This window comes from Carlito syrichta, unplaced genomic scaffold (genome assembly GCF_000164805.1).
Source record: "Carlito syrichta isolate Samal-C Ts95f unplaced genomic scaffold, Tarsius_syrichta-2.0.1 Scaffold127890, whole genome shotgun sequence".
Lineage (NCBI taxonomy): Eukaryota > Metazoa > Chordata > Mammalia > Primates > Tarsiidae > Carlito > Carlito syrichta.
The window spans coordinates 2,179-29,179 of NW_007071986.1; the positions used below are offsets into that span (position 1 = coordinate 2,179).

The 27,001-nt window shown below is 39.1% G+C and overlaps 1 protein-coding gene across 1 annotated transcript in view; it reads right to left on the bottom strand.

The window, feature by feature from the left end:
• Positions 1-1,596: 1,596 nt before the first annotated feature.
• Positions 1,597-27,001, bottom strand: part of LOC103250289 (catenin alpha-2) — a gene marked incomplete at its 3' end in the record, with an annotated part of 499,717 nt that continues 474,312 nt past the window's right edge. The window contains exons 3-4 of the mRNA XM_008048879.1: positions 3,520-3,672; positions 1,597-1,770 (exon numbers count right to left, since the gene is read on the bottom strand). Coding sequence (XP_008047070.1) covers positions 1,597-1,770; positions 3,520-3,672 — 327 coding nt within the window. The remainder of the gene's footprint in view (positions 1,771-3,519; positions 3,673-27,001) is intronic.

Here is a 27,001-nt window from a genome sequence, read left to right on the forward strand (position 1 = left end):
AACAACCATGCTGCCCATCAAAAGAGAACTGGATTAAAAAAAATGTGGTACATATACATGATGAAATACTACGCAGCCATAAAAAAGAACAAAATCATGAATTTCGCAGCAACCTGGATAGAACTAGAGTGTATAATACTGAGTGACGTCTCACAAAAACAAAAATCTGAGTATCACATGTTCTCACTCATATAGTGGACCTTGATCATCCAACATACTACCATAAAAAAATGACTGATAGTGGTGGGAAACTATGGGAGGGGAAGGGGGATAGGACTAAAGGTAGTAAACATCTGTCTGGGGACAAGGAGACACCTCTTATCAACAAGGGGGCCTGAACAAAAGCATATTTGTATACCTAACCCTTAACTGTACCCCCAATGTCATAATTTAAAATATTGATTTAAAACTAAAAAAATAAAAATAAAAAAAGAAGTGAAAGCTTTTTATTGAAGAAAATATTATTAAGTTGATAAACCACTTGCAAAACTGATCAAGAAAAGGGGAAAAAAACACTAATTAGCAATATAAGTAATGAGACGAAAACAGCAGTGCTGTTTTGTTTAATCCCCCCCACATTAAACAAAACCCTTAAGTGTATTACAGACATTTTTACACCAGTCAGTTAGAACATCAAATAAAACTACAAACCCCTTGAAGACAACCTAACAAAGCTGACCCCAAAAGAAATCCAAAATTTAAATACTCCTATAGTTTTAAACTTTTCCTCAAATAAATCTCTAGGCTCACACTGCCTTTTCAATGAATTCCTCCAAATATTTAAAAAATAGATTATGCCAGTATTACACATTTACTTCCAAAAACTAGAGAGAAGGAAAAATTCCCAACTTATTTTTGGAAGAAATGCATTACTTTGGCACCAACATTTCAAGGATAATGGAGACAAGAAAAATGTCTCTTAGCAAATGAGTACTAGACCTAACTTGACTTAATTAGAGTATCTGCAAGAAATCTAGAGCAAACAATATCATTAATGGTATGGTATTGAAATTTTTCCACTGAGATCCAAAATTAAAAATATATACAAACCTACTATTGCAATATTGTACTAGAGATCGTAGCCAACACAATAATGCAAGAAAGAAATAAGGTATAAGAATTGGGAAGGAAGAAACACAACTGCCATAATTTGCAAGCACATGACTATACCTAGAACATCCAAAAGACATAGTCAAACTTTTAGAATTAGTAAGAGAATTTATCAAGGTCAATGGATATAAAATCAATATGTCAACCAAATTCTTCATATTACAGACACAGAAACTAAGGCCCAGAAAAGAGTCCAAGTCCACACAAACACTTTTCAAAATTGGAAAAAGCGTAAAGCTCAGTGTTTCAAAGTTTTTTGCATATATGCATCCATAATGTAGAACTCTTTTGAGAGGCATAAGCTATAGAAATTCTTTACATTCCATTCTCTCTCTAGTCAAACAGAGGCCAGTCCTCATACCAGTCCATGTATCTCCTGAGCATCAAGACATTAACATGCCGCTGGGTGTGGTAACCACCCATGGGTCATGAAGGGAATACATGAGGGAGAAAATGCAGCAAATTTCTAAAATGCTCGTGACTGACTTGAGCCTTTGGCTTCTGCCACAATTTGAGGATCAAGAATCGTGGGTAGTAACGGGATTCACTTGCAGTGGAACCTAAGGGCGGGATAAGGGGAATGATGGATGTGTCCAGGGGATGTATCAGAGGGGAAGGAAGAATGAATGGAAAGATGACACACAAGACTTCAAATAAGATCTGCAAATGGGAAACATACAGAGTTACTGAAAGATATTGATAGAACTAAACATAAATATTTATGAAGCAACTTTAAATTCATGTGCCTTTATCCGCAGTGCCTACAATACACCATTAATTAATATTTTCTATAAAGTCTGCAATATCTTGTAAACAATGTAACTATATAGATGGGATGGCATAGTTGCATGCTAATATTATTTTATTACATGTGACTATTTAAAGCTTTGTGGTTCTCAATCAGAATTATTTCTTGTCCTCCTCCTCTTCCTCTCCTTCCTCCTATCCCTGATCCCCTCCACCACCTTCTTCTCAAAACATGGAAGTGATCAGAGCCTCTAAGGTCAACATTGGGACGACTCTGGATTCCCTAACAGACAGGTGACCTCTGACAGCACACGGGTGGGATATGAGGGGGGATGGAGGACTTGGCTTGTACGTTGGGACAGAGTCAGAATGACTGCCTTGATATCATGAGTATTACCCTATTTTTAGTTGTATGCTGGTGTTGCCTTGAGATACTTGGGTTATGGTAGGAAGTTCAGAGGTTCTATTGGTGTGGCCAAGGCTTCTGTATACAGAACTCACTGACAGGTGATGACTCAACCTGTGTCCTAAAGAATCAGGGGCTTGATGTAGGATTTCCTTCTGGTTGAGTATCTTCAGCCATAGAGGCACCAGCAATACTAGATTAACCAAAGAGCAAATTAAGCAGGTGCTTACAGTACAGCTCAACCAAGCACTAGTCCCGTCACCCACTCTAAGGAAAACAGACAGGATTTTTACATTTCATGAACTTATTAAGAATTTTAACTTTGCCATCCAAAGAAAACAAAATAGCTCATTTTTATTTCAGCTTGCATTAAAATTGTCTATCGCTTTGGGTGATTTTATTTTATTATGAATTAAAGTGGGACTATACCACAGTGGTGGTGTCAGCAGTATTAAGTGCTCAGAGCATGCAAAAGTTTTAACCAGGCCCTAATAATCCATCCTAGGCTCTTCTTCCCTAGCACACACATTTCCTGTGTAACATCTTTATTTTCTACTTAGCCCCATACCACTAATCTCACCTTTGACAAGCTGTTGGTTTTCAGCTCCTAAATTTAGGCAGCCTAGTTATCATTTCCCTTGTACAGTATTTTTTTCATTATTACACAGCACAATTTTGCATTTATAAAGCAACCCCCACAGATTCCTCCAACACAGAAAATATACTTATAACCCTGCACTTAAAAGTGTACTGCCATAAGATCTTTCACCAGGAGTTCAAACAACTCTTTGGAGGAGGTAGGATTTATTTGGGGTTTTTTTCCTCACAAGTTCCCAATGTGTCCAGTGAATCTAGGCTTCACTGGGTAGAGTGGGACAGTGGGTGAGAAGAAAGAAAAGAGAACAGTTCTAGGCCTCTGTTTGGCAGTTTTAATTTAATCCCTTAAATCAAAGTTGGTATTGAACACTTCAGAGTGTCCCTTCTTCTGTTTCAGCTTCTGCCTATTGTTCAGGAAAACTGGAAGGTATGTTTCAGCATATACATAGCGTTGTGAGATAGAGAGATTGCTGACAGCCTGTTTCCTTTGAAAGGAGTAGAATAATCAGAAGGTAAAAGAAAAGAAGTTTCCAGGACTTTACTTCTCCAGGAAAACTATATGATTTCTCCAAGAAAACGGCAGTGTATGAAACTCTAAAAGCTCTATATAGAGATTAAACTGTCCATGAATTCTAGTCTTCGAGTCTCTCCTTACTTACCTCCACCAGTTTGTTGGCATGCTCACGGAAAACCTGGGCATATTCTTTCACTTCCTTTTCATTTCCGCTCTTTGCAGCCTCAATGAGAACTAGCAAAGGGACGTTGGTTTCCAAGAAAGAATCAGATATGTGATCCATCACTGCTTTCCGAAGCTGCAGTTAAAACAAAAACAAAAAACAACACAACACACAATTAAGGAATAGAAGAGTTGTCCATTTTTTCTAAACTATTGTCCAGTTCTCATTACTTATGGAAATAATATTTCAACTCTCTTTTTAAAATTTCCCCAGTGCTAATCATATCAGAAGGAAGCCAATGACTGGCAGATGCCTGTCAATTAAATGTATCATATGTCAACTTGAAAGTTACACCTATGGCCTGTAGCTCAATACATATAAGCCCTTGTCCTGTCAAAGGTCAGCTCTCATCCTTTACTGATGTCACCACACCTTCAGGAGGTTTTGAATTAGGACACAGTGGAAGAACTCTGGTTCTTTGGAAAAGGTGAAATCTAGGAATCAACCAGCAAGTAGGGTAAGCCTTGAGGCCACCCCTGAGACTTTTTGCCACCGTGCAGTCCCTGCCCACTCTAGATCCATTGCCTGTACTGGACAGAGGGAGAAACACGAAACATTCTAACAATCTCAAAATGTTTCTGCCCAGGTGCTGTGATGACATAAATGTTATGTTCCAGAAAAATGCTCACAATTGTTCTTGAAGGTAATACATAAACCCCAAACTTCTAACAATGTACAATTACACATCATTCCCACATTGTTAAAAACGGAAGCAGGAAGCTGCATGAACCTAAAATTGTCCCCGAACAATCACCTTGGGGCCGCTTTGTTCATAATGCTCCGAATGTATACAGGATGTACAGAAAAATAAACACAAAAGAATATGGTAAACAATCTGTATGTAATCCAAACAAATACAACTATCCAGAAGCATTCAGGCGAATCTTTTGATAGGGTGAAACATACACAGCTGTTATTGGCCAGAACAAGGAGAACTGTGAACAAATCTCATTTCCTCTTTGCACTAATTGTCATAAGTTATGCATGGATATGTATCTTTAACCTAGCTTGAATTAATTCTGGAATGAGTTTGATATTTCACCAAATAAAATATAATAATGTCTATGTCAAGTTCACATTATTTAGTTACTCAGTTGGCAAAATGTATTAAATGACCGCCTGGGAATAATGTTGGCTATTGGTGAGCTCATACATTTTGGGTATATACAACATGCCATATACCCTGCTAAAGTCTTCACACATTAGATCATTTAATTCCTGCAACAACATTGTAAGATGGGGACTGTTCTCATACCATTTCTTCAAATAAAGATGCTAGGACTAAAAAAGTTAAATAATTTGTCTGTACCTATAAGGTAACAAGTGGCAGAGCCTAAGTAAGTTAAGAAGGTCTGAAGGAGATAGAGCAGTGAACACTTGAAACTGACCTGCCCTGGCTCACCTCCAAGACAAGATCCCTCCTGGAGAGGAAGCTATAGAAATTGTCACAACTGAACTTGGCCAAGAGAAAGAAAAGGTCCTGAAACAGTAAGGATGTGAGGGGAAATGAGCAGAGTCAGTCTATCTCATCAATCAAGCCTCCTTATTTTTTAATACCACACAAAAATAACAGAAGTGGGAGCTCTGAGAAGCTTGAAAAGTTATCGGCATCACGCCTCCTTCCAGAGGGTAATATTCACAAAAGGTGAATATTCCAGAAGGTAATATTCACAAAAAATGAGCAACTTGAAATTATTGATTCAAATTGTATATGAAGTGGTGATGAGAAAATAAGTATAAGAAAAATGACCCCTATCTACACTGAAAGGATACTAGAAAGATGCTTATAAAACAGACTAAAACTGTCACCTAATTTCAAATAAATAAATAACATTAAGAAAATGATATAAGATTTGAAAGAACATCATAAATCAGAATAAGAAAAAAACTAAAGAGTTAAGTCATGAAACTCAAGAAAAAATTATAAAGAAAAATTATTTGAAAAAAAAAACTGGCTGGGCTCAGTGACTCAGCCTGTAATCCCGCGCTTTGGGAGGCCGAGGTTAGTGAATTGCCTGAGCCCGTGGGTTCGAGATCCACCTGGGCAACTTGGTGAGACCTCATCTCTACAACAAATAAATTTTAAAAATTAGTCAGGCATGGTAGCACGCGCCTGTAGTTCTGGCTACTTGGAAGGCTGAGGCGGAAGGATCGCTGGAGCCCAGCAAGTCGAGGCTGCAGTGGCCAGGAGCAACCACTGCACTCCAGTCTGGGTGACAGAGTGAGACTCCAATTCAAAAAAAAAGAAAGAAAAAAAGACTAAATGAGAATGAATAAACACTACAGGAAAAATGCCTTAAGAAAAATTTTTTTAAAAAATTTAAATCCAAACTTCTTTTAGAAAAAGAGCTTAAAAAGTATTTTTTAAATGGTGACAAATATTAAATATTTTTGAAAACAGGCAAAGAAAATCCAATGTATGGTTACCAGGGGTCCCAGAAAAAGTAAATCAAAACAAGAAAACAGAAGGAATAGTAAAAGTATAATTTGAGGAAACTTTCTGAATATAGTATATGTATACATTGAAAACCACATTCTAATAATATATTGTATACTTCAAAATTGCTAAAAAAGTAGATTTTTAATGTTCTCACAACAAAATATTAAGTATGTAAGCTGACACACCCATTCATTAGCTTGATGTTATCATTCTAACAATATATGCATATATCAAAATATCACATTGTATAATTATTATTTTTTAATTAAGCAACAAAGAAAACTACATTCTGAAAATACTTATGTACCAGAAGACTGATTTATAGCTCTTAACTAAAATATAGTCTAGCAAAATTACTAAATTCAAAAAAAAGAGAAAAGGAGATAATCTTTGCACATTTAGGCAACTATAGCATATGATTTATATAGGAAAAAAATTAGATGATCAAACTTTTTAACAGCAAAGCTTTCTTGCAAAAGGAAATGAAGAACTGTATTTAAGATACTCAAGAAAAGGGAATGTAAGCTAAGAATTTTATAACCACCAAAATTGACTTTAAAGGCACAGACTAAATCTGATAAAAATTCAAGAACCCAGAATATTGTTCCCATGAGTCTTTCTTAGGAAATCTGTTAGAGAATGACTTTTAAGAACGAAACTATCCAGAAAAACGTCAACATAAGATCTGGCAGTGAACATTAGATATATACTTATTTGAAACACTAAGAATAAATGATGGCTAAGATACAAGAGAGTACTGTTAACATGTTTGTATGATCTGGCAATGAAGACATATTGCAGCATTGTAAAAAAGAGAGGAGAAAGGAGATAAAATACACAAAAGTATAGTAACTGTTTTCTGTCATTTTAATTAAAGAGGTAGTATAAATGATTTAGTCTAACATCATTATGTTTAAAGGTAAATAAAGCAAATAATTAATTATGAGATTTTAATTCATCATCTCCTGTGTCCTTTCAATCCAGGAGTGTTCGTGGAGGAGGAAGAAGATGTAATATAGAAGTCAAGGAAAAACCCTGTAATGCTAGATCTGAATTAGAAATAGCAATAGGAACACATGGGATTTTTTTCAGCTTTATTGAATTATAGTAGACAAATAAAATTGTATGCAACATGATGACTGGATAAACACAAACATTGTGAAATGATTAGTACAGTTGGGTTAATTAACATAGCCATTTTAGATACAGTTACTTTTTTATCTTTTTTAATGAGAATGCTTAAGATCTACTCTTTGCAAATTTAAAGTATGCAATACAGTATTATTACTGATAGTCACCATGCTCTGCATTAGCGCCTTATAACTTACTCATCTTATAACTAAAAGTTTTTACCCTTTGACCAGCATCCCATTACACCACCCTCAACCTCCAGCTTCTTGCAACCACTGGTCTACTCTGTTTCTGTAAGTTTTATCTGTTGTTAGTTTGCTTTTAGATGCCACATGTAAATGATATTATACGGTATTTGTCTTTCTCTGTCTGGCTTATTTACTTAACATAATATCCTCTGGGTTCATTGATGTTATCACAAATAACAAAATTTTCATCTTTTTATGGTGAACAATATTTCATTGTGTGTGTGTGGGAACCTATGTCATCTTTTCTTTATCCATTAATCTGTCAATGGACATTTAGGTTGACTCCATATCATGGATCTTGTGAATAATGCTGCAAGGAACATGGGAATGAAGACTTCTGTTTGAGATACTGATTTTATTTTCTTCACATATGTATATTCCAAGAAATGGGATTTCTGAAATAGAGTAGTTCTATTGTTAATTATTGAGGAACCTCGATATTGTTTTTATAAAAACTACACTATCAACAATGTTCAAAAATGTCCTTTTTTTTCATTTTCTTACCAACATCTGAACACAAGATTTTAAATTGAAAAATACATATATTTCAAACACTTTCTCAGTTCCTGGTCAGTGAAAAATCCTGAAAATAATGACCAGCTAAGTATTCACGAATAACTTGGAATACAATTTTACACTAAAAGAAACCGGAGTTTCATGGAGAAAGGACTGCTTCCAGGTACTCTGAGCCCAGGAGTGTACAAATAAGTTTGAACTATCTTGTCATACCAGATAGCACAGCACCATTAAAGACTCCTAGGGCATGTCAAAGTAACTCAGCAGGCTGCCAGTGGCCAAAGATGAGACAATTTAAGCTGAAAACGGGTTCTTGAATGGATGGATGAGAACTAGCTGCCCAGTGGTCTGTTATTGTCCCAGTATTGTTGCATAATTAAGAAATACAATTCTATTGTGCTGGAGCCTTTGTGAATTTTGAAGTTTATTAGTTACAATAGTTGGTTTGCCCTAATTTAGCCCTGATACAAACTCTTTCTTTGCAGTTGTTCCTGCCAACTCTGCCTTTTTTTGGCCTGCCTTTCCTTCTCTATATTCTTTCTACTTAAAGTGTGGGCCACTGGCCAGTATCACTGCCACCTCCTGGGAGCTTATTAGAAATGCAAATCCAAGACCCCATCCAGACTTGCATTTTGATCAGAATCTGCATTTTAATAAGATGCCCAGGTGATTCCTCCAGACAATAAAGTTTGAGAAATGCTTCCCTAGAAGACCTAGTGTATCAGATCTTAGTTTCAAACATTAGAAACTAATTCTAGCTGATTTAAGGGAGAGGGGGAGTCCTGTTAGTTCAAAAAATGGATAAAATTCAGAAATATCAGGACACTCTATGTCTTTGAGTCAATAGTTTTTGATATAAAGTATTGGGAAAATGCATCTGATTTTTACCTGCGGGAAACAGGGACCCACACTCTGGGTCATGGGTCTATACCTATTTGCCAGGGTGCAGGAGGTAGGTGCTGGAAGGAAAGTATTTTGTAAAAACAAGTGTTCTAGCCACTTTAGCTTCTTATACCAACATTCATAAAATGAAGAATTCCCTAAGCACAGAAAATAATTCCATTACTGACCCCAAAACCAAAAAAAATGACCACCAAAGATTAGTCTGGTAGAATACTAATTCAGGGACTCAAGCATGGGTGGAACTTGGAAAAAAAAATAGAGATACATTTAGAAGAAATAACAAAAAGGTGAAGAGTTGTTTATAAGAAACAAGCTCAGAAACTATGAACCAGGACAGAAATAGCAAGTATGCTACAAATCTTCCTGTCTATGCCCAAACCAGACATGATTAATCAATTATAGCATTTTTTCATGCTGAGCTCAGATACTACTTCATAATCCTTCTAAACACATTGCTCCAAGTAGCTACTACTGATCATCCTATTTCTCCTGTAAGATGAAAGTTTTCCTTCTTTGCTAAATCTTCCCTGTAATTGAAGCTTTTTGATTGCCAATATTTAGGTATAGTTGGCTACGTGTCTGGGCAGCCCAGTGCCATCTTGACTCCCAGAAATAAAAGTTAACACCCAAGTTGAAGTTGAACTGATGATGTTTAATAAATGCCTGACCACTGAACATGTGTTCTATCATTTAGACAGATGTTTAGAAAAATCTTGTTATAAAAAGAGCAGCATTAACTGCTACACTACTATAAGACATACAGCCAAGGTCGAATTTGGGGGTAAAGGGTAATTCCAAATAGGCTAAAAGAGTCTGAAGCCTTAAATCTTTCCAAGAATATGGCAGCTCTAGTCTTGTCATGGTAAACATTGACATGTTTTACTATGTTTCCTTACGTTGTGTGGTATAATTGTTATTGAAAATGAAAAATCAAAGCAAAAGGTAACTTAGCCAGGAGCTATCCAGTCAAGGGAGCTTGATAAGAACTGAGCTTCATTAAAGTCAGGCAAACTTTAGCCAGTCTGAAGGTCAATTAGGGTAATCAGTCAGCGCAGTAATCCACCCAAAGCCACTTTAATAAGTCAAGGGGCCATCCATGCACAGAGTCCACAAGTAATGAAGACACTGTTCATTGCCGGGGGAGAAAAATGGGGGGAGGGACAGCGGAAGCACATCTATAAAGATTCAGAAGACATTTAAGGAAGAGTTATGGGTTTTGCCTTATTTCTGTTTATTTATAAGAGAAACACAAAATTCTCTGGTCATTATCTGTTTTGTTTTGCTTTTTTTTGAGTTGGAATCTCACTCTGTCGCCCAGACTGGAGTGCAGTGGCCGCTCCCAGCCACCGCAGCCTCGACCTACTGGGCTCCGGCGATCCTTCCGCCTCAGCCTTCCAAGTAGCTGGAACTGTAGGCGCGCGCTACCACACCCGACTAATTTTTTATTTATTGTAGAGATGAAGTCTCACTGCCCAGGCGGGTCTTGAACCCGCGGGCTCAGGCAATCCACTCACCTCAGCCTCCCAAAGGCGCGGGATTACAGGCTGAGCCACCGAACCCGGCCTTCTGGTCATTATCTTGATGGCACCGACTATCTTTCATAGAGCAAAATCATTTTAATTGGGATCCTAGTATCTGGTCTTAATGGAAATAATTACCTCTGGGGAAAAAAGAATAGCTCTTAAACATTGGCTTTATGTTTTTCTCTACCTACCTTATCCATCTACCATCAAATTCAGGTCTGATGGATCAATTAAAAGGAAAACTGTCATCATTAGCAACACTTATATGTAGCCGGATCTTGCCCTCTAGATTTTTCCTCTAGCAATGCTGATACCATCAGGATAAAAGTAAGGAAAATGTCTCACTGATGGAATAAGAATCACTGAGGCAAACATAAATAATTGCAGTAGATCTGATGCATTAATTACCCCATTCTTCACCTCTGCTTATATCTATGCTCACTGACCTGTCACTCAGTGGTACCCACTGTCTATGACTCTGGGCTTGGTCACGTGGCATGTGTAGGGCCAAAGAATGTTGGCTGCCATGATATATGTGGGGATTTGAAAAGTTCATTCACCACTATGCTTGCTTGGACTTGCTCTAGGCCATCCTCATGAAAAGAGCATGCCCAGGCTAGACTGTCTGTTTCAGGAGAAGTTTGGCAAACACGTTGACTAGAACTGAATCACCTCGATCATCTCTGTCAAGGACATCTTAGATCAGTCAAGAGTAACAGAGCCCAGAAACATGAGAGGTCTGGGCCAAGGGGACTACCCCAGAATAGTGAACCAAGAATACACAAGAACAATGAGCCACAAATGCTACTGTATGCCCCTGAGGTGCTGTTGTACTACACTATTGTGACAATAGATAAACTGATAAGATGATGTACATAGAGTAAAATTTTGTGACCACCAAATCACCTTCTTGGAGAAGTGGGAGAGATATAAGGAAAATAAAGTTCTGATCAACCAGTTGACTAGTTTGGTATCCTTTCAGTTTATTTCTTTGATCAAATGCACTGAATCAAAGATAGTCTGCCCCACACATTACAATATACAATCACAGGCCAAGTTTAAGAATATCATGGCTGTAATTTCGTATTTGTATAGATGAAACAAAGTGTTTTGTTGAAAAAGTTGTACCAAAGAGACAAGTCATGGGCACTAGGATGGGAAAGGGTTGATCGAGGCTTATCCTCAAAGGACAATAGCAACTGCTTTGCTCCTTTTGCTGATTTCATTTTCTGCCCCAGCACACACAGGTCAGTGTCAAATTCCTCTCTTCCCTCTGTGACAGACAAGGGCAGTTGCCTTCATGAGAAGAGGTAGTGAAAAGTTGTCTCAGAGTCCAAGGGAGTACTGGGATCTTTGTGGATCTCCAGATGGCTTCAATTCAGCAGGTACATCAGCTTGACTTGGTGCTGGCAAAAATAGTCACAGAAAACAGAGCCCCCAGTTGCTGAGAAGCAAAGGACAGGTTGGTAGAGAGTGTGACTAGAAGGCAGAAGCAAATGCAGCAGTGAGACATGGAATAGAGGTGGTGAGGAGACCACAGGAGTATCAAGGGAAACTAATATTTCATATTGACCGTCTTCATTTGGTGCTTGCTTTGTGCCACTACTGCTCTGAAAACTTAGAACAACTTATTTATTTCTCTTAAAATTGCTGGCTACTACTTTTTCCATTTTGGGGGTGAGCAATTTGAGGCAACAGAATGAAGTCATTTGCATATATCCACAAAGCTAATGAGTGGCAGTGGGAGGATTTGAAACCAGGTTGTCGGTCCTCAGGCTTCGCGCTTTTAACCGCTAATGTAATTTAAGCTCTCTTGTGTTTGCTTTTTGCCAGCTTTGTGTACGTTACTGGTGAAAAGCAATGGTATATATAATGGTCAGTATAGAAAGTTCCAAGAATAGGTGTGATTCCTGGATGATTAGTGATGTGCATAGAGGATTCTGAACGTGTCCCTCCTCTTCAATATAAGACCAAGAAAGAAGAAAATCCTGACGGAGAGGATGGAAAAATAAGCTCGGCGGCAGATGGACACCATAACGAGGCAGAAGTGATGTTGAGTCCTAAGAAATCCCCACCCAGGAGCAGAAAGGAACCTGCTAGAAATCCACCTTCCATACTTTGATGTGGTCATTATGGTATATATGAAAATCTGTAAACCAGATGGTGGCAGAGGTGAGCAGGTAACTCCCCCTCGGTAGAGAAATTTGTGAAAGCTGCAAATGCAGGTTGGTACTGTAACAATCTAGAATTCTAGTTTTTACTTCACTCTTAAGAGCATTAGTATCAAAACATTTTCTTCTTAAACACATCTATTACATAGTCCATGAACACAGACATATCCAACAGTGGGAACCAGAGTCCTCAGCAACCAAGAGCAGGGACACCTTGAACTTGGTATCAGCCAACAAGTGCAGGAACTCATAAATACTGCCTTCATTAGCTCATGGGCCCTGTGATTTGTGTCTCTGATGCACAGGGGCACATTTTTTGACCCCTTCAGTAAACAGGCAATGTAATTCCTCTATAAATTGACTACAAGAATGGTTTAAATGCCCTTGCCTACAAGCTGAAAGGCATAGTTAACACTTTTTACATAAGCTAGAAGACCAAAATTTAGCTATCAATCAACCAGGGCAGAAAGGAATGACTTGACAAAATCATTCGTTAAGTCTGACAGCAGTCAAGAACACAAGGCTTTCTTCCAATCGTTTAAATGTGTGTGTGACAAAAGAATATTAATTGCATAAGACAAGACACTTAAAGGTATTAGCTCAGCTCTACCGGTCTATTTTACCCAATTAAGGCTTTTGAATAGTATAAATAATTGCATTTTCTTCAGCAAACCAAAAGGCATGCAGTCAGTGGATCACAACTGTTCTACTAATCCACTTTCTTATTCCAGAAAAAGGTAGAGTGAGGAGAGGAGAGACATAGTTTAGCTCACAAACTCAAAAAGAGCAATAAACTGTCTCAAAAATAACCAAAAGTTGTCAACCTATCAGGTGGGAGACATGAGGAGTATATGTGGTATATTGAGCAACATTCAAAACTGCAAATATCCACACACCGTCTAAGAACTTGCAACCATTTGATGAATATAAAATAGTTCTCTGCAAAAGATAGCCTAAGGAAAAAAAAAAATGGCTCTCCCAAGCCAAGTAGAGCCACAGAAGCTTTAACTGGCATGAAATTTTGAAGGCTCTGTCCCATTTTAATCTACTCAATAAAAAACACCTCTGAAATTCTTTTTCTTTTTTTTTTTTTTTTCAGTTGGAGTCTCGCTCTGTAGCCCAGGCTGGAGTGCAGTGGCACGCTCATGGCTACCCCAGCGTCGACCGACTGGGCTGCGTTGATCCTTCTGCCTCAGCCGTCCATGAAATTCTTTTTAAAGGAGCGACATTCATTCTTGAAAACCTAAAAATGTCCTTTAATTATCTGCTACAATTGTGCATTTCAAAATTTCTTTTGCTCTCAAGGGAACGGAATGAATCCATAAAGAAAAACCTATACAAATGCCACACTTTCATGAAGGGTATTTTAAGTGTTATGCCAAAAAAATGAAATGAGGGTAAATTCACACACAAAAAATACGATGGTGTAGATACAAATGCAATTAGCTGCCAGGAGGCAGGAACCCTATTACTATTCTTCTTCAGAAATAAAATATGCTATATCTCTACCTTCACTCCACTCTAGTCAGTGTCTGGTGTTCATTCATTTATTTTTTCTACATTTGAGGAGCTCCTGGTGGATGAAGCCTGTGTTTGGCCCAGGATACAAAGAAGACAAGCCATCTACTCTCATTTACTGCTGAAAACTCTTCTACTATTTCAATTCCCAATTACTAACAAAGCTACAGTGATGTATGTATGAACATGACCTCATACGTGTTTGACCGGCCTCATAAGTGGTGCTACTTAGAGGCAAACATGAGTTATTTCTCTTAAATGTGTTGGAGGTTGGCTCAAGGAACACTGTAAAAAAAGAAGTCCAATTTTTCTATATTTCCTTCATATCAAATTGCTTTTTTTTTCTCACTTAAATGTTCTCTCAAGATTTCTCCACCCCTCCATTAGGACAGGCATTCTTTCGATTGCCCAGTTTCTAACTTAGTCCAGAAGGTTTGGCATTTCAAAAGGGTAGAATTTTAGGTGGCGTGGGTGAAGGTGGAAAAGACTTTTCAAGTATAATTACCTTGCTCAGATCTCTTAACCCAGACCAAAAAATAAAAAAAAAATAAAAAAGGCAGACCAGTTCCCCTGCATATTTGAAAGATCTACTCAGTTTCTGGCTGCTTATTTTCTTTAATAATAATCCTGTGCATGTCATGTTTTTATAGCTTGCAGAGAACTTTCCTAGACGTTATTTCATTTGACCTTCCCTACAATGCCATGGTGTGGGTGAGGGGTGTAGTTTGTAGGGTGAGCATCGTGATCTGTGTTGTTTAGATGAGGAAAGAGAGAATCTTCTGGTCGCATACAGCAAATGCCAGAGTCAGGCCTTCTGGCTCCAAGAATAGTGCTATTTTACTTAAGTTCATGTGTTTATGGACCTGGCGGCAGAAGCTCACAAATCCTAATTAGACAAAAGTCACCTTTCTTTTCATCTTTCCGTCCCACACGTAGTCAACCACTCACTCCCGGTCTTATGTCGTTGATTCACTAGCAGTGAATGACTACAAGCTGCTTGAGGCCAGTGTGAGAGAATCAAAGGTTGCATCAGTAACAGGATAATCTCAGTAAGGGTCTTCAGGAAGCTTATGAAATGCTGCCCCCCAAAAATGATTTAATCCACTGACAATGGGATTGGTAATTGGGAAAAACAATTACTAAGTGGATGGACTTGATGGCAGGCTAACAGCAGAAGCCTATAAAACATGCGAGGTTAAAGGTACAGAGGAGAACTCTCTAAAACCATTATTTCTTTCTGATAGGATCAATCCTATACACTTGTCAGAGTGTCTTATGATTTCTATGAGGTAGTCATCTGGCCCTATACTTCCACATTTCTTTCCTTACAGCACAAGTCCTGTGGGTCTTACAAGAATCTCCATTGTAAATACAAGATGTCCTGGGAGAAACCCAGTCAAAACTCCCCAGTTCTCACTCCAGATATCAGAGGAGGGACACCTCGGTTCACTTGAGTAGGATTAGTAACTTGGGGCAGTAACTTGCTGTTGGGTAAAAGAAAAGGAATGATGAACACTTACTTCTTTAGAGAGGTCACTGATAAATGCACTTCCAAAGCTTCTGGTCATCTGTGGTCATTAAAGAGCTCATCGTACTTTCTAGAACAGAAAACCACTCACCCCACTCCCCTGCTTTACTCTAATTATGGATAGCTGTGTGCCTCTGAGCTACCTTGTCTCTCGCGTTCTGCTGCCGTATGCTATACTTTTTCACTTCCTGTCTTTAACTATTGCACAGTGTTGCATTTCCAACAGCTGCTGAATTTTTCCCTAGAGGTACCTCATTTTAGATAGAAGTCCAATGATCACTCCGCTTTCTCAAGCTTGTGGAAATCCTATAAAATGCCTGATGTCGTTGCTATTTAAGGGGAAAGACCGGAGACAGAGTCAGATTCAAGGTCCTTTTGCTTTTCAGGGAATGTGGGCTCTTACAACCATATTTGGTTTGTTTTGTTTTGCTTGTTTGTTTTTGAGTTGGAGTCTCACTCTGTCACCCAGATTGGAGTGCAGTGGCACGCTCCCAGCCACCGCAGCCTCAACCTGCTGGACTCCTGCAATCCTTCCACCTCAGACTTCCAAGTAGCTGGAACTATAGGTGCTTTCTACCACGCCCAGCTAATTTTTGATTTATTGTAGAAACGAGATCTCACCAAGTTGCCCAGGCTGGTCTCAAACCTGAGGGCTCAAGCAATCCACTACCTCGGCCTCCCAAAGTGCTGGGATTACAGGCTGAGCCAGAGCCTGGCCCATATTTGTTTTATCTCAAGCTAGATTTACTTCTAGAACAGGGGTCGGGGGGTGCTTTTTCTGGAAAGGGCCAGATAGTACAGATTAGGTGCTTTTGTGGGCCAGTCCCTGCCTCAATTACACAACTCTGCAGCTACAGCACGGAAACAGTCAGTACAACTTTAAATAACCTGATGAGGCTGGATTTAGGACCTAGGCAGTAGCTTGTCAATGTCCACACTAAGTAGTTTCACCAGTGGATTTTAGTCTTATATCCCTCTCACTGTGTCCTTAAGCTGTTACTGCAATCCCTGGCTATTTCAAGCACCGTTCACCTACCTACTGCTTACTTAAACTGAGCTTCTGCTGTGCCCAGTAGCTACCCGCTTTAGAATTGAGGAGGATATAGATGACCTCTAAGAGACCCCAAGTGATCAGTTTGACTGATGTCATTTGACGAAGTTGACTTTTGTTCTTCCTTTGCCTCATACTCTGCTACAAAACATAGATGATTCCAGCAATTCCTTTTCTAGTAGAAGCTTTGAGTTGAGGAAGGAAAAAGAAGCAGTTACCTAGAAGAGGAGAAATTGTTCGCTTTCCCTAAACATTCTGCTGATTATGAGGAAGGTATCTGGTTGAGTTACCCTGTTGGCTTGATGTAGGTGCTCTCATCTGGAATGAACCCCAGATCTTGATGTTTTCCCATAATCTGGCAACAGTTATCAAGGGCACATCCCACAGACTGCCCGGACAGAGAATGCACCCAAACAGCAAGCAAGCTGGTTGCTATGGTAATATACAGACACCTAGCCTCGTTGATCAGTCACAAGTTATCCCTTTTCAACTAGATATTTTGACATCTATAGATACAGCCTCTGGGCCACATAGATCTAAGCCTGAGAATTTCAAAGGAGGGGCTGAAGGAAATCTGCTCAGAGTCAGGCATGGTTCATTAATGCTGACTGATTCCTGCCCTTGGAACTCAGCGCCATCCCTCTCCTATTTTCTGGTCTTCCAGACCTCCCAGCTTGCCTTGCCCTAGGGTGCTTTTTCAGCTTTTCAGTCACCCCTTTAGACAGTTGAAACTTAGACTGAAGCTATTTAAGGCAGCCTGATCCTTGTTGAAATGGAAGGAATCAAATAGAAATATAGAAGTCCTGCCCTTAACAGTTAAACAGGATTGATGCACACGTGAAAAACTATGAAAATATGGAAAGAGAGAGGATGAGTTGGACCGGTTAATCACCCAAACTTCTGACAAGCACTTACGGTGGACTCAAACAGAAAAATCTGCTCTTATCCCCAAACTCCTCAGGACAAATGAGTCTCCTTTAATCCTAGCATGCTCAGGCACAATCCATTCAACCATTTCTCACTGCATATACCAGGCAAGTCTGCTAGTCTCCTGATACGCATTTAATCAGATATTCCCCCAGCTAAAATGCAAGTCCTTTACTTTTTTCCCCTATGATTAATTAGAAAAATAATTGTCAAAATCCCATTCACAGTTCAGTTTCTTGCATGGGTCTGGACATAGATATGGCTGGCTTAAGGAAGGAAAAAATGGTGATTATATTAAGCTAGAAGCCTATTATTATGATTACTATAGAGAAACTCAGGACTCATTAATAATTTATATTTACCTTATGCTCTTCCCATTAAAGAATTTTAATAAAAGCTATAAACTAAGATCAAAGTGTACCAACTTTGACGACTACAGTCATTAAAATACAGGCTTCAGAGTCAGCTCACTTGGGTTCTTGAACTTACAAGTTTTATATCAGTAGGAAATTTAACCTCACTGTTGCAATTTCAATATCTTACCCTAGAAAAAGATCTTTTTGATAATAATATCTCTCTGAAGAATTTTTGTAGAGACAATCAATAAAGAGTCAGAGAAAGAATGGACACTCAATAAATATCAGTTTCACTGGACAGTTTTACCAAGACACTGTGGAAAGACAAAGGGTGGGTCTGGAACTGGTTAATCACCGAAACTTGTGGCAAGAACTTATGGTTAGATCAAACAGAAGAATCCACTCTTATCCCTTTTCTGACCTTCATACATAATGAGGGACAAACAGAAGTAATAGATCAAGATAGGTCAAGAGGGCTGATCATTTCAGTTGTCTCAATGGCAATAGGACATCAGCTGCTCCTTCCCTAAGCTTAACCATTTTTAGTACTCATAGCTCTGAAAAAGCAAGGCAATGATTGTGAAGCCATGACTTCATATGCAATAATATTCACCATCTGTAGGTCTTCGGAACTCTAAATAGGGTTCTTTACTAAAGCTATTACCTGGGACTTAAGCTTAGGAGAAGAAATCAGATTTGCAGCAAAAAAACCAGCATCAGTGGTTGATAATTACAGACTCACTGATCTTAAGTCAATTTTCTATCAACTAAAATTACCCAATAATGGTACCAACCACTGGGTGAAGGGGTAAACTCCCATCTTTAAAGTAGAGGCAGTCAGAAGGAGTTTTAAGATTGCTAAAGAAAAACCTTTTGCCCTGGAAAGACCCTGGGGTCCCTTCCATCCCTAGGAGTCTATGAACCCATGATTTCTGAGTTAATATCTTCTTTTTCAATGATAGTTGAGAAAGAAGCCCAGAAGATATTATTGTTTTCTCTTTCTCTCCTTTTCCCAAACTTCTACCTACCTCCTGATTTGGGGAGTGACTGAAAACCTTTAGACACATGTGACCACATAATCATCATTCAGCCTTTAAAATACATGTTCAAAGAAATTGTATCCTTCTTTCTCAAGTCAAAAATAGATATCATATCCCCGCCCCCCTCATTGGGGGACATTCTTGGTCAAGACAATTACCTTTTTTTTAGCATTTTTTTTCTTACTGTATATGAAGGAAATTTTCCATGCTCCAGCATGACAAAAATACCTGTTCTGGGTACAGTCTCCTGAAATCTGGGACCATATGTGCATCAGTAAACATTATGTGTAGAGTAAATTAAACCGAGTCTTATAATTAGGCAGTAAGGAAATTACTGTAGACCTGAAAGAGTAAATCAGCAGTATTAAAATGTTCTCCATTTTCTCTGAAGCACTTCAGAGTGCCATAAAAAGCCCGTGTCACTGTGATAAACATCAAGAAGAAATGCATTTGAAGCAAGACAACCTAAAAGACACCACAATTCAAATATGTCTTCAAATCTGGAGTCCAAGGTGTCATCTAACAAAATTTAAAATCCAGCCCTTTTGCCACTGATGTGAGAGGAAGAAGAAAGTCACCTGCCATTGAGACTTTAGGCGGGAGGCTGCTCCCACTGCAAGTCTGGCAGACTTTTCTAGATAGCTCTGGGGCATAGCCAGGACTAACAAGAGGTTCATCCATGATAAAAAAAATAGCCACACTGTAAATAAAGACAGGATAGTAGTGCTGATTTTTCCTTTTGCTTCAGGCTTTAAGATGGCTCAGCACTGCACTTTCTTATTTACAGCGATCCTAGCTTTATTTACAGTGCTGTTATTTTGTTCATGGGGAATCTTTTGCATTAAATTTTGCTTTAAAAACAAATACCACATGCAATATATTGTTGATCATTATTACCAAGTTGTTGGTGCTCCCTAAAAACCTGTGCCTAAGGCAAGTGCCTCATGTGTGTTCCCCTAGGCTTGGCCATACTCCAGAGAGCACAGATCTTGCCAAGTCCTACAGCAAGAAACAGTGAGCATCAAACCACTTGTTTCTAATCTAGGCCCGAGGGAGAGGACACTCGTGAAATACTAAGACATATGTACATCAGCCTCTGCCCCTGGTTCCTCACATAGAGCTTCTAAAACTCTTGTAGCGGGGTGCTAGGAGCATCCTTTGTTCTAATATTTGGTCTTGGATCCCAGTTCCTGACCCAGAACCCCTAAGATCTTTGTTATTTCCTGGGAGAAATGACACATTTGATACACTTGACACAGAGTTCCTAAAGCCATGGAATTTTCTGGGTGACAGGAGCATGTTTTGCTCTAAGGAGGCAATTTTTGGTGGACTTTTGGATAACTTCAGGATGGTGGCTAGGTGCAAGGAAAACCAACAATGTGTTTGGAGGGCTAAATAACTATTAGCCATACCCATCCTAACCTCCGGAGAGGTGAGAGCGGATGAAGGTTGAGATGATTGCCAATGGCCAAAGATTCAATCAATTACACTGATGAAATGAAGCCTCCATAAAACCCCAAAAGATCAGGGCATAAAGAACTTCTGGTTGCTGAAAATGTGGAGGTACAGGGAAGATGGTGAGACCAGAGCAGACATGGAAGCCCTAAGCCTCTTCCTTCACACCTTGCCCTGTACATCTCGCCCATCTGGCTACATGTCTGTGTATTCTTTATAATAAATGGGTAAATGTAAGTCGTTTTCTTGAGTTCTATGCCACACTCTAACAAATTAATTGAACCTGAGGAGGGAGTTGTGGAAATCTCAATTTATATCTGGTTGGTCAGAAGTATAGGTGACAACCTACTACTTTTGACTGCCATCTGTAGAGAGAGCAGTTCTGTGGAACCGAACTCTTAACGTATGGGATCTGGAGTTACCTCAAGGTAGATAATGTTAGAATTGAACTGAATTTTAGGCCACTTAGCTGGTGTCAGAGAACTGGTCAGTACAGGGGAAAAACTCACACATTTTGGTGACCAGAGGTGAAGTGCACTATGGTGAATGTGTGAGAGAAGGAAAAACACTGTGGCTTTTTCCTCTCTCTTACAAACCTCAAACATGGATTCCCCATCCCTCAAAACATCCTGTTTCTGTGAGGTGGAAATGTCGAGTAGAGGCCAAGTAAATTGGAGAAGCACTGAAGGCCTCATAAATCCTCAATTCTATCGGTAATGGGATAGAAAACTCCCACTATCAGAAACAAAGACAGTGGAATTCAAACCTGGGAGAACACCAGAAATAACTGGAAAGCTTGTTAGGACACAGATTTGAAGGTGCCACCGTAGGGGTACAAAATCAGAATCCTCCAAGAGATTCATACAGATACCTGCATTTTAGCAATTCTTGAGCTGAGTCTTCTAAAGCCAGCTGATCCACAGGAAACTGCTGGGTTAAGGCATCCTTTCTTAAAATGGAAATTATTCTCATAATATAAATGGAAACGTTTAGGCTTGCAAATTCAGTCCTTGAAACAACAGGACCAGGGACATGTGAGTTTAGTATGGAGGGAAGTGGATGACTGGGATATTTCCTGGGTGGGACAACTACATACAGGGATTCTTCATTCTTTTGTCACCTGTGTGGTATAGGCTAAATTTTTCGGTGGGGGCACTAGGATATGACCTGAAGAAACAACGAACAGCTGGGCATGGTGGCTCAGGCCTGTAATTCCAGTACTTTGGGAAGCTAAAGCGAAAGGATTGTCTGAGCCCAGGGTTGAAGACTAGCTTGGGCAATATGGTGAGACCTCATTTCTATAACAAATTTAAAAATTATCCAGGCATGGTGGCACACATCTGTAATCCCAGCTACTTGGAAGACCAAGGCGGAAGGATTGCCTGAGCCCAGCAGGTGAAGGCTGCAGCGGCTATGAGCAGGCCACTGCACTCTGGCCTGGGAGACAGAGTGGTACTCCTACTCCAAAAAAAAAAGAGAGAAAGAAACAAAGAATAATAAAACATGGGCATAGGTAAAAACAAATAGCTTAAATCTACTGCAAAAAGTGTTATAATAGAGATATTTTTAAATGTCCTGGGAGTCTACTCGATAAAACTGGCTTATAGGAATTGGATAAAGTTGTGATGATAAGATGACATTTAAGCTAAGCCTTAAAAGAAAAAAAACGTGAGTTTTCTTGGAACAGAACAAAAAGGAAGTCGGAGATGGGGGTCATTCCAAGCAGAAGCAACCATGCAAAGGCAGGAAGGAGGCTCTGTAAATATTGGTTTATCCAAACTGCTGGTGCAGTGATGACTGAAAGCAAGCTGGTTGAAATCAAGGAGAATGGTTATCATGACTGTGGCCATCGTTTTTTTGTGAAAAGCAATTAATTCGGGCCCATGCGAATGAAGAGGAACAAGAAACTAAACAGGCATTTAGAAAGTGCTAGCAACTGAAGTGAATGACTGATGGGGATTTAAGGAATGATCAAGGAAGGAGCCCCATGGGGCTGTAATTCTCTTGAAAAGTAGATCACGGCGGGAGGCACAAAATTGTGCCATGCTGTGTGGCGAGATGAGGGTTTGGTTCTAAGATACCTTGAAAATTTCATTTAGCCAAAAAAGAAAAAGAGGAGGAAAAAAGGATAAAGGCATGTAACGTAAATAGAAGGGTGTTATAACTAGCATCACTTTCTTCGCACTTTGTTACCCAAGCAAAGAGTCATGATGAATTCCCTCAGCCATCAGCAGCGACATCCATGGGAACCAGGAAGGCACAGAATGCTGAGATCCCGGAGCAAATGGGCTCCCACTAGGGCCGGTGGTGACAGCAAGCAAGGCAGAGCCTGCAGGAAGATGACTCACTTGCTAAATTTCAGATTTGTCCAGCCTCCTCGGGAAATGGGGGAGATAAAAAAATATCAGCAGTCCTGATGGAAATTTCCCCTGGGAAAAAATGATGCCAGAAGCCATTTCAGGTAATAAAAGGTAACCTCAGCAAGGAGGGGTCAAATGGAACAGATATATTTGGCCACAAGCTGACTGCTATGATCCACTGAGTACATTCCGTCAGGATCAAGGCGATTAGCTGCTATCATCAGCTCTAGAAACACCTCAATTCAGGCCATAATGGTGGATGCACAACATACTTTAAAATTATCTCCTTTTCAGTGACAGTTTTGGATAAGAAACCCCAGCCTAAACATAGCACGCAACAATAAATATGGGCCAACCTCACTTAACCAGGATGGGTGTAGTGAAATGAATGTTCTGGTAAGCTGAAAGGGCATTCCACAAAAAACAATCTTTGTTATTTAAATCATCATGGTTGGAAATCTAAATTTCCCTGCTCAGGAATTTCATCCTGGAAAATATGATCTAATTTTTGTTTTGTAATCCTACAGTAGATCTTCCGGTCTCAAGATCAGGATTCTTAATGGCATTCTCTGCCTAAAACGGGAGAAGGTGTTAGAGATTGGACCAAATGCAGATCTTCTCAGGAATGAGTTTGGGGGCTCAGTTATTGCTATTTATTCCGTCCCCTTCCCACTTTTTCTCCATTGTCCGGGCCTAGATCTTTGATCTAGACTCACCAGTGAGAGAGAGGTCAAGCCAAGGTGTGACGAATCAACCATATGTTGGCATATAGAAATAAATTAAACACCTTCATGAATTGAACAGTACCTTGACAAGGGAAGAGCTTTTCCATAGTGGTATTTCACGAACTGTTTCCAAATCATGAGATCATGTAAATTGGACTTGGCCTAATGAGTGTCTTCCAGGAGATAAATAAGTATGTGATGGTCTGACATTCAGGGCTGTTTTATCAGCATTTTCTCAAGGTAGAAGTGGCTTGAATATACAATCTATGACCAAGGAGCAGGTTCAAAGAATGGCTCCTTCAGGCCTTTTTGATCCTGACTTTTGGAGTTTCTGATCTCATTTCTGTTTTCAGCTGTCTCTGAGTTGCTTATGTTCTGTATTTCAAATCCCATTTGCTTTATGATCATTTTCTGATCTCCATGGTTGCATAGCAGAGTGGCAATCTAACATAAGGTGCCAAACCCCAGGGGTCATAGGCTCTGACATAGGATTTAAGTGTGAAGAATGCAAACCTTAACATTTGGGAGCAAATCAATATTTTGCAATTTTTTTTGTATCCAAATAGACAAGCTTATATCCTTATGAAGAAAAACAGATTCAAATCTAGAAATAAGTCATTTTAAAATGTTTTCTTACAATGATTTTTAAAATAATTGGCTTCACCAGGGACAGATGTAAGAAAAAGATCTGAATGCCTTAACACTCCTTTTTCTGTAAATATTTTGGAAAGTCTATAACTCATGTTTTGAGATGCCAGAGACCTAAACATAATAACACTTTTTTCAAAAGAAGATCCACCGAACCATAATGGCCGAGACCAAGAGGTGATATATCATAAACAAGAACCACGTTTTTGACATTTACCATAGATTTTCCCCCCACAGTGTATGCATGTCACCCATCCAAAATCCTAAGTGGTGGTGGTGCTGTTGAAAACCACAAAGCCCCTCTACATATTTATGTGAACCCTCCTTCTGTTCACAGGCATCCCCAGAGTAGGTTAGTTTATGTGTGACCCACATGCACATGCTGGTTCAATAGAGAGGCAGAATGGAGTAAAAGTTATGAGCAAAGACCCTACAGCCAAAACACCTGGCTAGGACCTCCACACATCCACCCTCTGCATGGCCATGAGTGGATTACTTTGCTTTATTTCCTTATCTATAAAATGGGCATGGTGACAATCTGTTCTGTCTCACAGAGTTGGCATATGAATTCCATGTGGCCAATACATGGAGAAAACTTAGAACCATTGTGGACACATTACAAGGACTCAGTATATGTGGGCTATAAATTAGTTTGCATTTTATGAACAGTTTTTATGAGCTTTTCCTGATGTCTGTCCACCTTCAGCCATAGTTCTTATATAAGAAATCAGATGATAAAGGGGACAGCTGAGGGACCTCTTTAGCTAAAATTGTTTCTTATTAATTTGGGGAGTTTTTCTGTGGTTCTCTTTAGAGACAGGGTCTTAATAAATCAACCTTTACACATACCATCCAATGATATACTTTGTTGGTTTTCAATTTCTCGTTATAGTACCATTCTACTAAACACTCACCCCAATGTAAACGTGTTCTATATATGATTTTTGTTGTTAAAATTGTTTTGTTTGTAATAGTAGAATCGAGACCTTTGTCAAGTTAACAATCATCGAACCTCACTGCTGGAGTCACTGTGATGGTTATGAAGGGGGAAGGGATAAGAATTAGACCCTTGATTGGTTTTGGAAGTGAGAGAGTCGCTAAGTTTAATAGCACCATAATGTCGTGGTTATTATTTATTAGTTTTTTTCACAGAGGAACATCTGGGTCTTGATTTGCTTATCAACTTGGGGGGAAAAAAAGACTAATAAAAGGACCAAATAATAACCAGGATAAACCAGCATCTCTGTAAGTGTAGGAAAAATTAGGAGGCCATACCTAGTATAGTTCACTGGTGGCACATAGAATAAAGGGCATGGGGGCACAGCTAGCAGGCACTGGCCGGATCATCTCTAAGGGACAGACAGACCATGGGGGCCACTTGACACCCAGAAGAGGAGTCAGCCATAAGCTATTGTTTTCACAATGTTCTGATTCCAGAATCACAGCAGTGACAAAGCTCAGACACAGGGACTACTGTACCCACAGCACTAAAATTAGAACATAATGCTTAATGCTGGCAGTTATATTCTCCTAAATTCATTTTTAATTCCAAACAAAATACTCCTAAGAGGATTCTGCTCTTCCACTGCCCCTTGTCATGGGGTTAATTGGCAAGATGGATATATGCCAATCAGTTTTAAATAATGCCCTTGGGTTCCTATGACCTTTTTCACAAGTTATAATGCCTAAGTTGCTTGGGAGAAGTTGCCTCAAGAGAGGAGTTCTACTTACTTGAAGATTCCACTTAAACAGAAATCCTTTTATTCAATTAATCTTGATTTTTGTGTGTGTGTCTACAAGCCTGACTCCACTTTCTTTCATTAAGGAAGTCCAAGATAATGATCATGATTGACTTTATTTCTTTTAAATTTGGTGACTGGAACTTTACAAGGCTCTAGGGTCACTCTTCTGAAGAGCACTGCTCAAACTTGGGGTGATGAAGAGGAGCCAGGAAGTCATAAATGTTTCTAGAAATATACTTTTGATTTTCTAACTAAAATCTTTGACTTCACCTTTTTTTCACTATGAGATTTTATTTCTCTAAATATTGTACAAAGGAATACTTGTGTACAGGAAAATAGAAATCATCGTCAAAGGTTCTCATTTAAAATCTGCTCTAACAAAAGCGTACCTGTAATTGAAAGAAAAGAAAGTATCTCAGCAATAGGAAAACATTCATTTGAGGCATGAGCACTAACTGGGTCACTGTTGCAGTGCAGATATCGGAGACTCAAGTGAAACCTTGTTAATGCGACTAATTAGCTACTCAAATCTAAGCTGATAAACTACCTGAGTCAAGCAAATTAGTTATTGCATATTCCATCCTCACAAGTGCTAGGTAGATTCAATTTGGATCAGAGAAACTTTTGTACCACTACAGGTGTACATGGGAAGACAGAAGAGATGGAAAGAAAGACAAAAATATCCCAACATATGGGTAATGAGGGAACTGACAGATGGCGACCATCTTAGTTTGGAAGGAAGACTAGAGTAGAGAGAGACGTTTCAACCAAATTCATAGGTATGGTGTGAAATTATGCCATAACTGTTGAATCTTAATACTATGAAACAATTTTCCTCGTATACTTATTCCTCTGTATTTTAGGAAAAAGTAAGAAAAAAATTGCATGCATAGAATAATTTTGGGGAAGACATACTCCTTCCACTGCCATCCCAAAGGAAACCCTCCAAGGAAGTTGTCGCCTAATCATTTAAAATTCCACCATAAATTCCACCCTCAAATTTTACCACTTACCTCTGTTAAAAAAGAGTCAACTCTTTTCTGGAAACTGTAAGGCCAGAGTAAAAATTACTTTGCCTATTCCTTTCAAATACAACAAAAAAGTGTAATGATAGGTCCATGA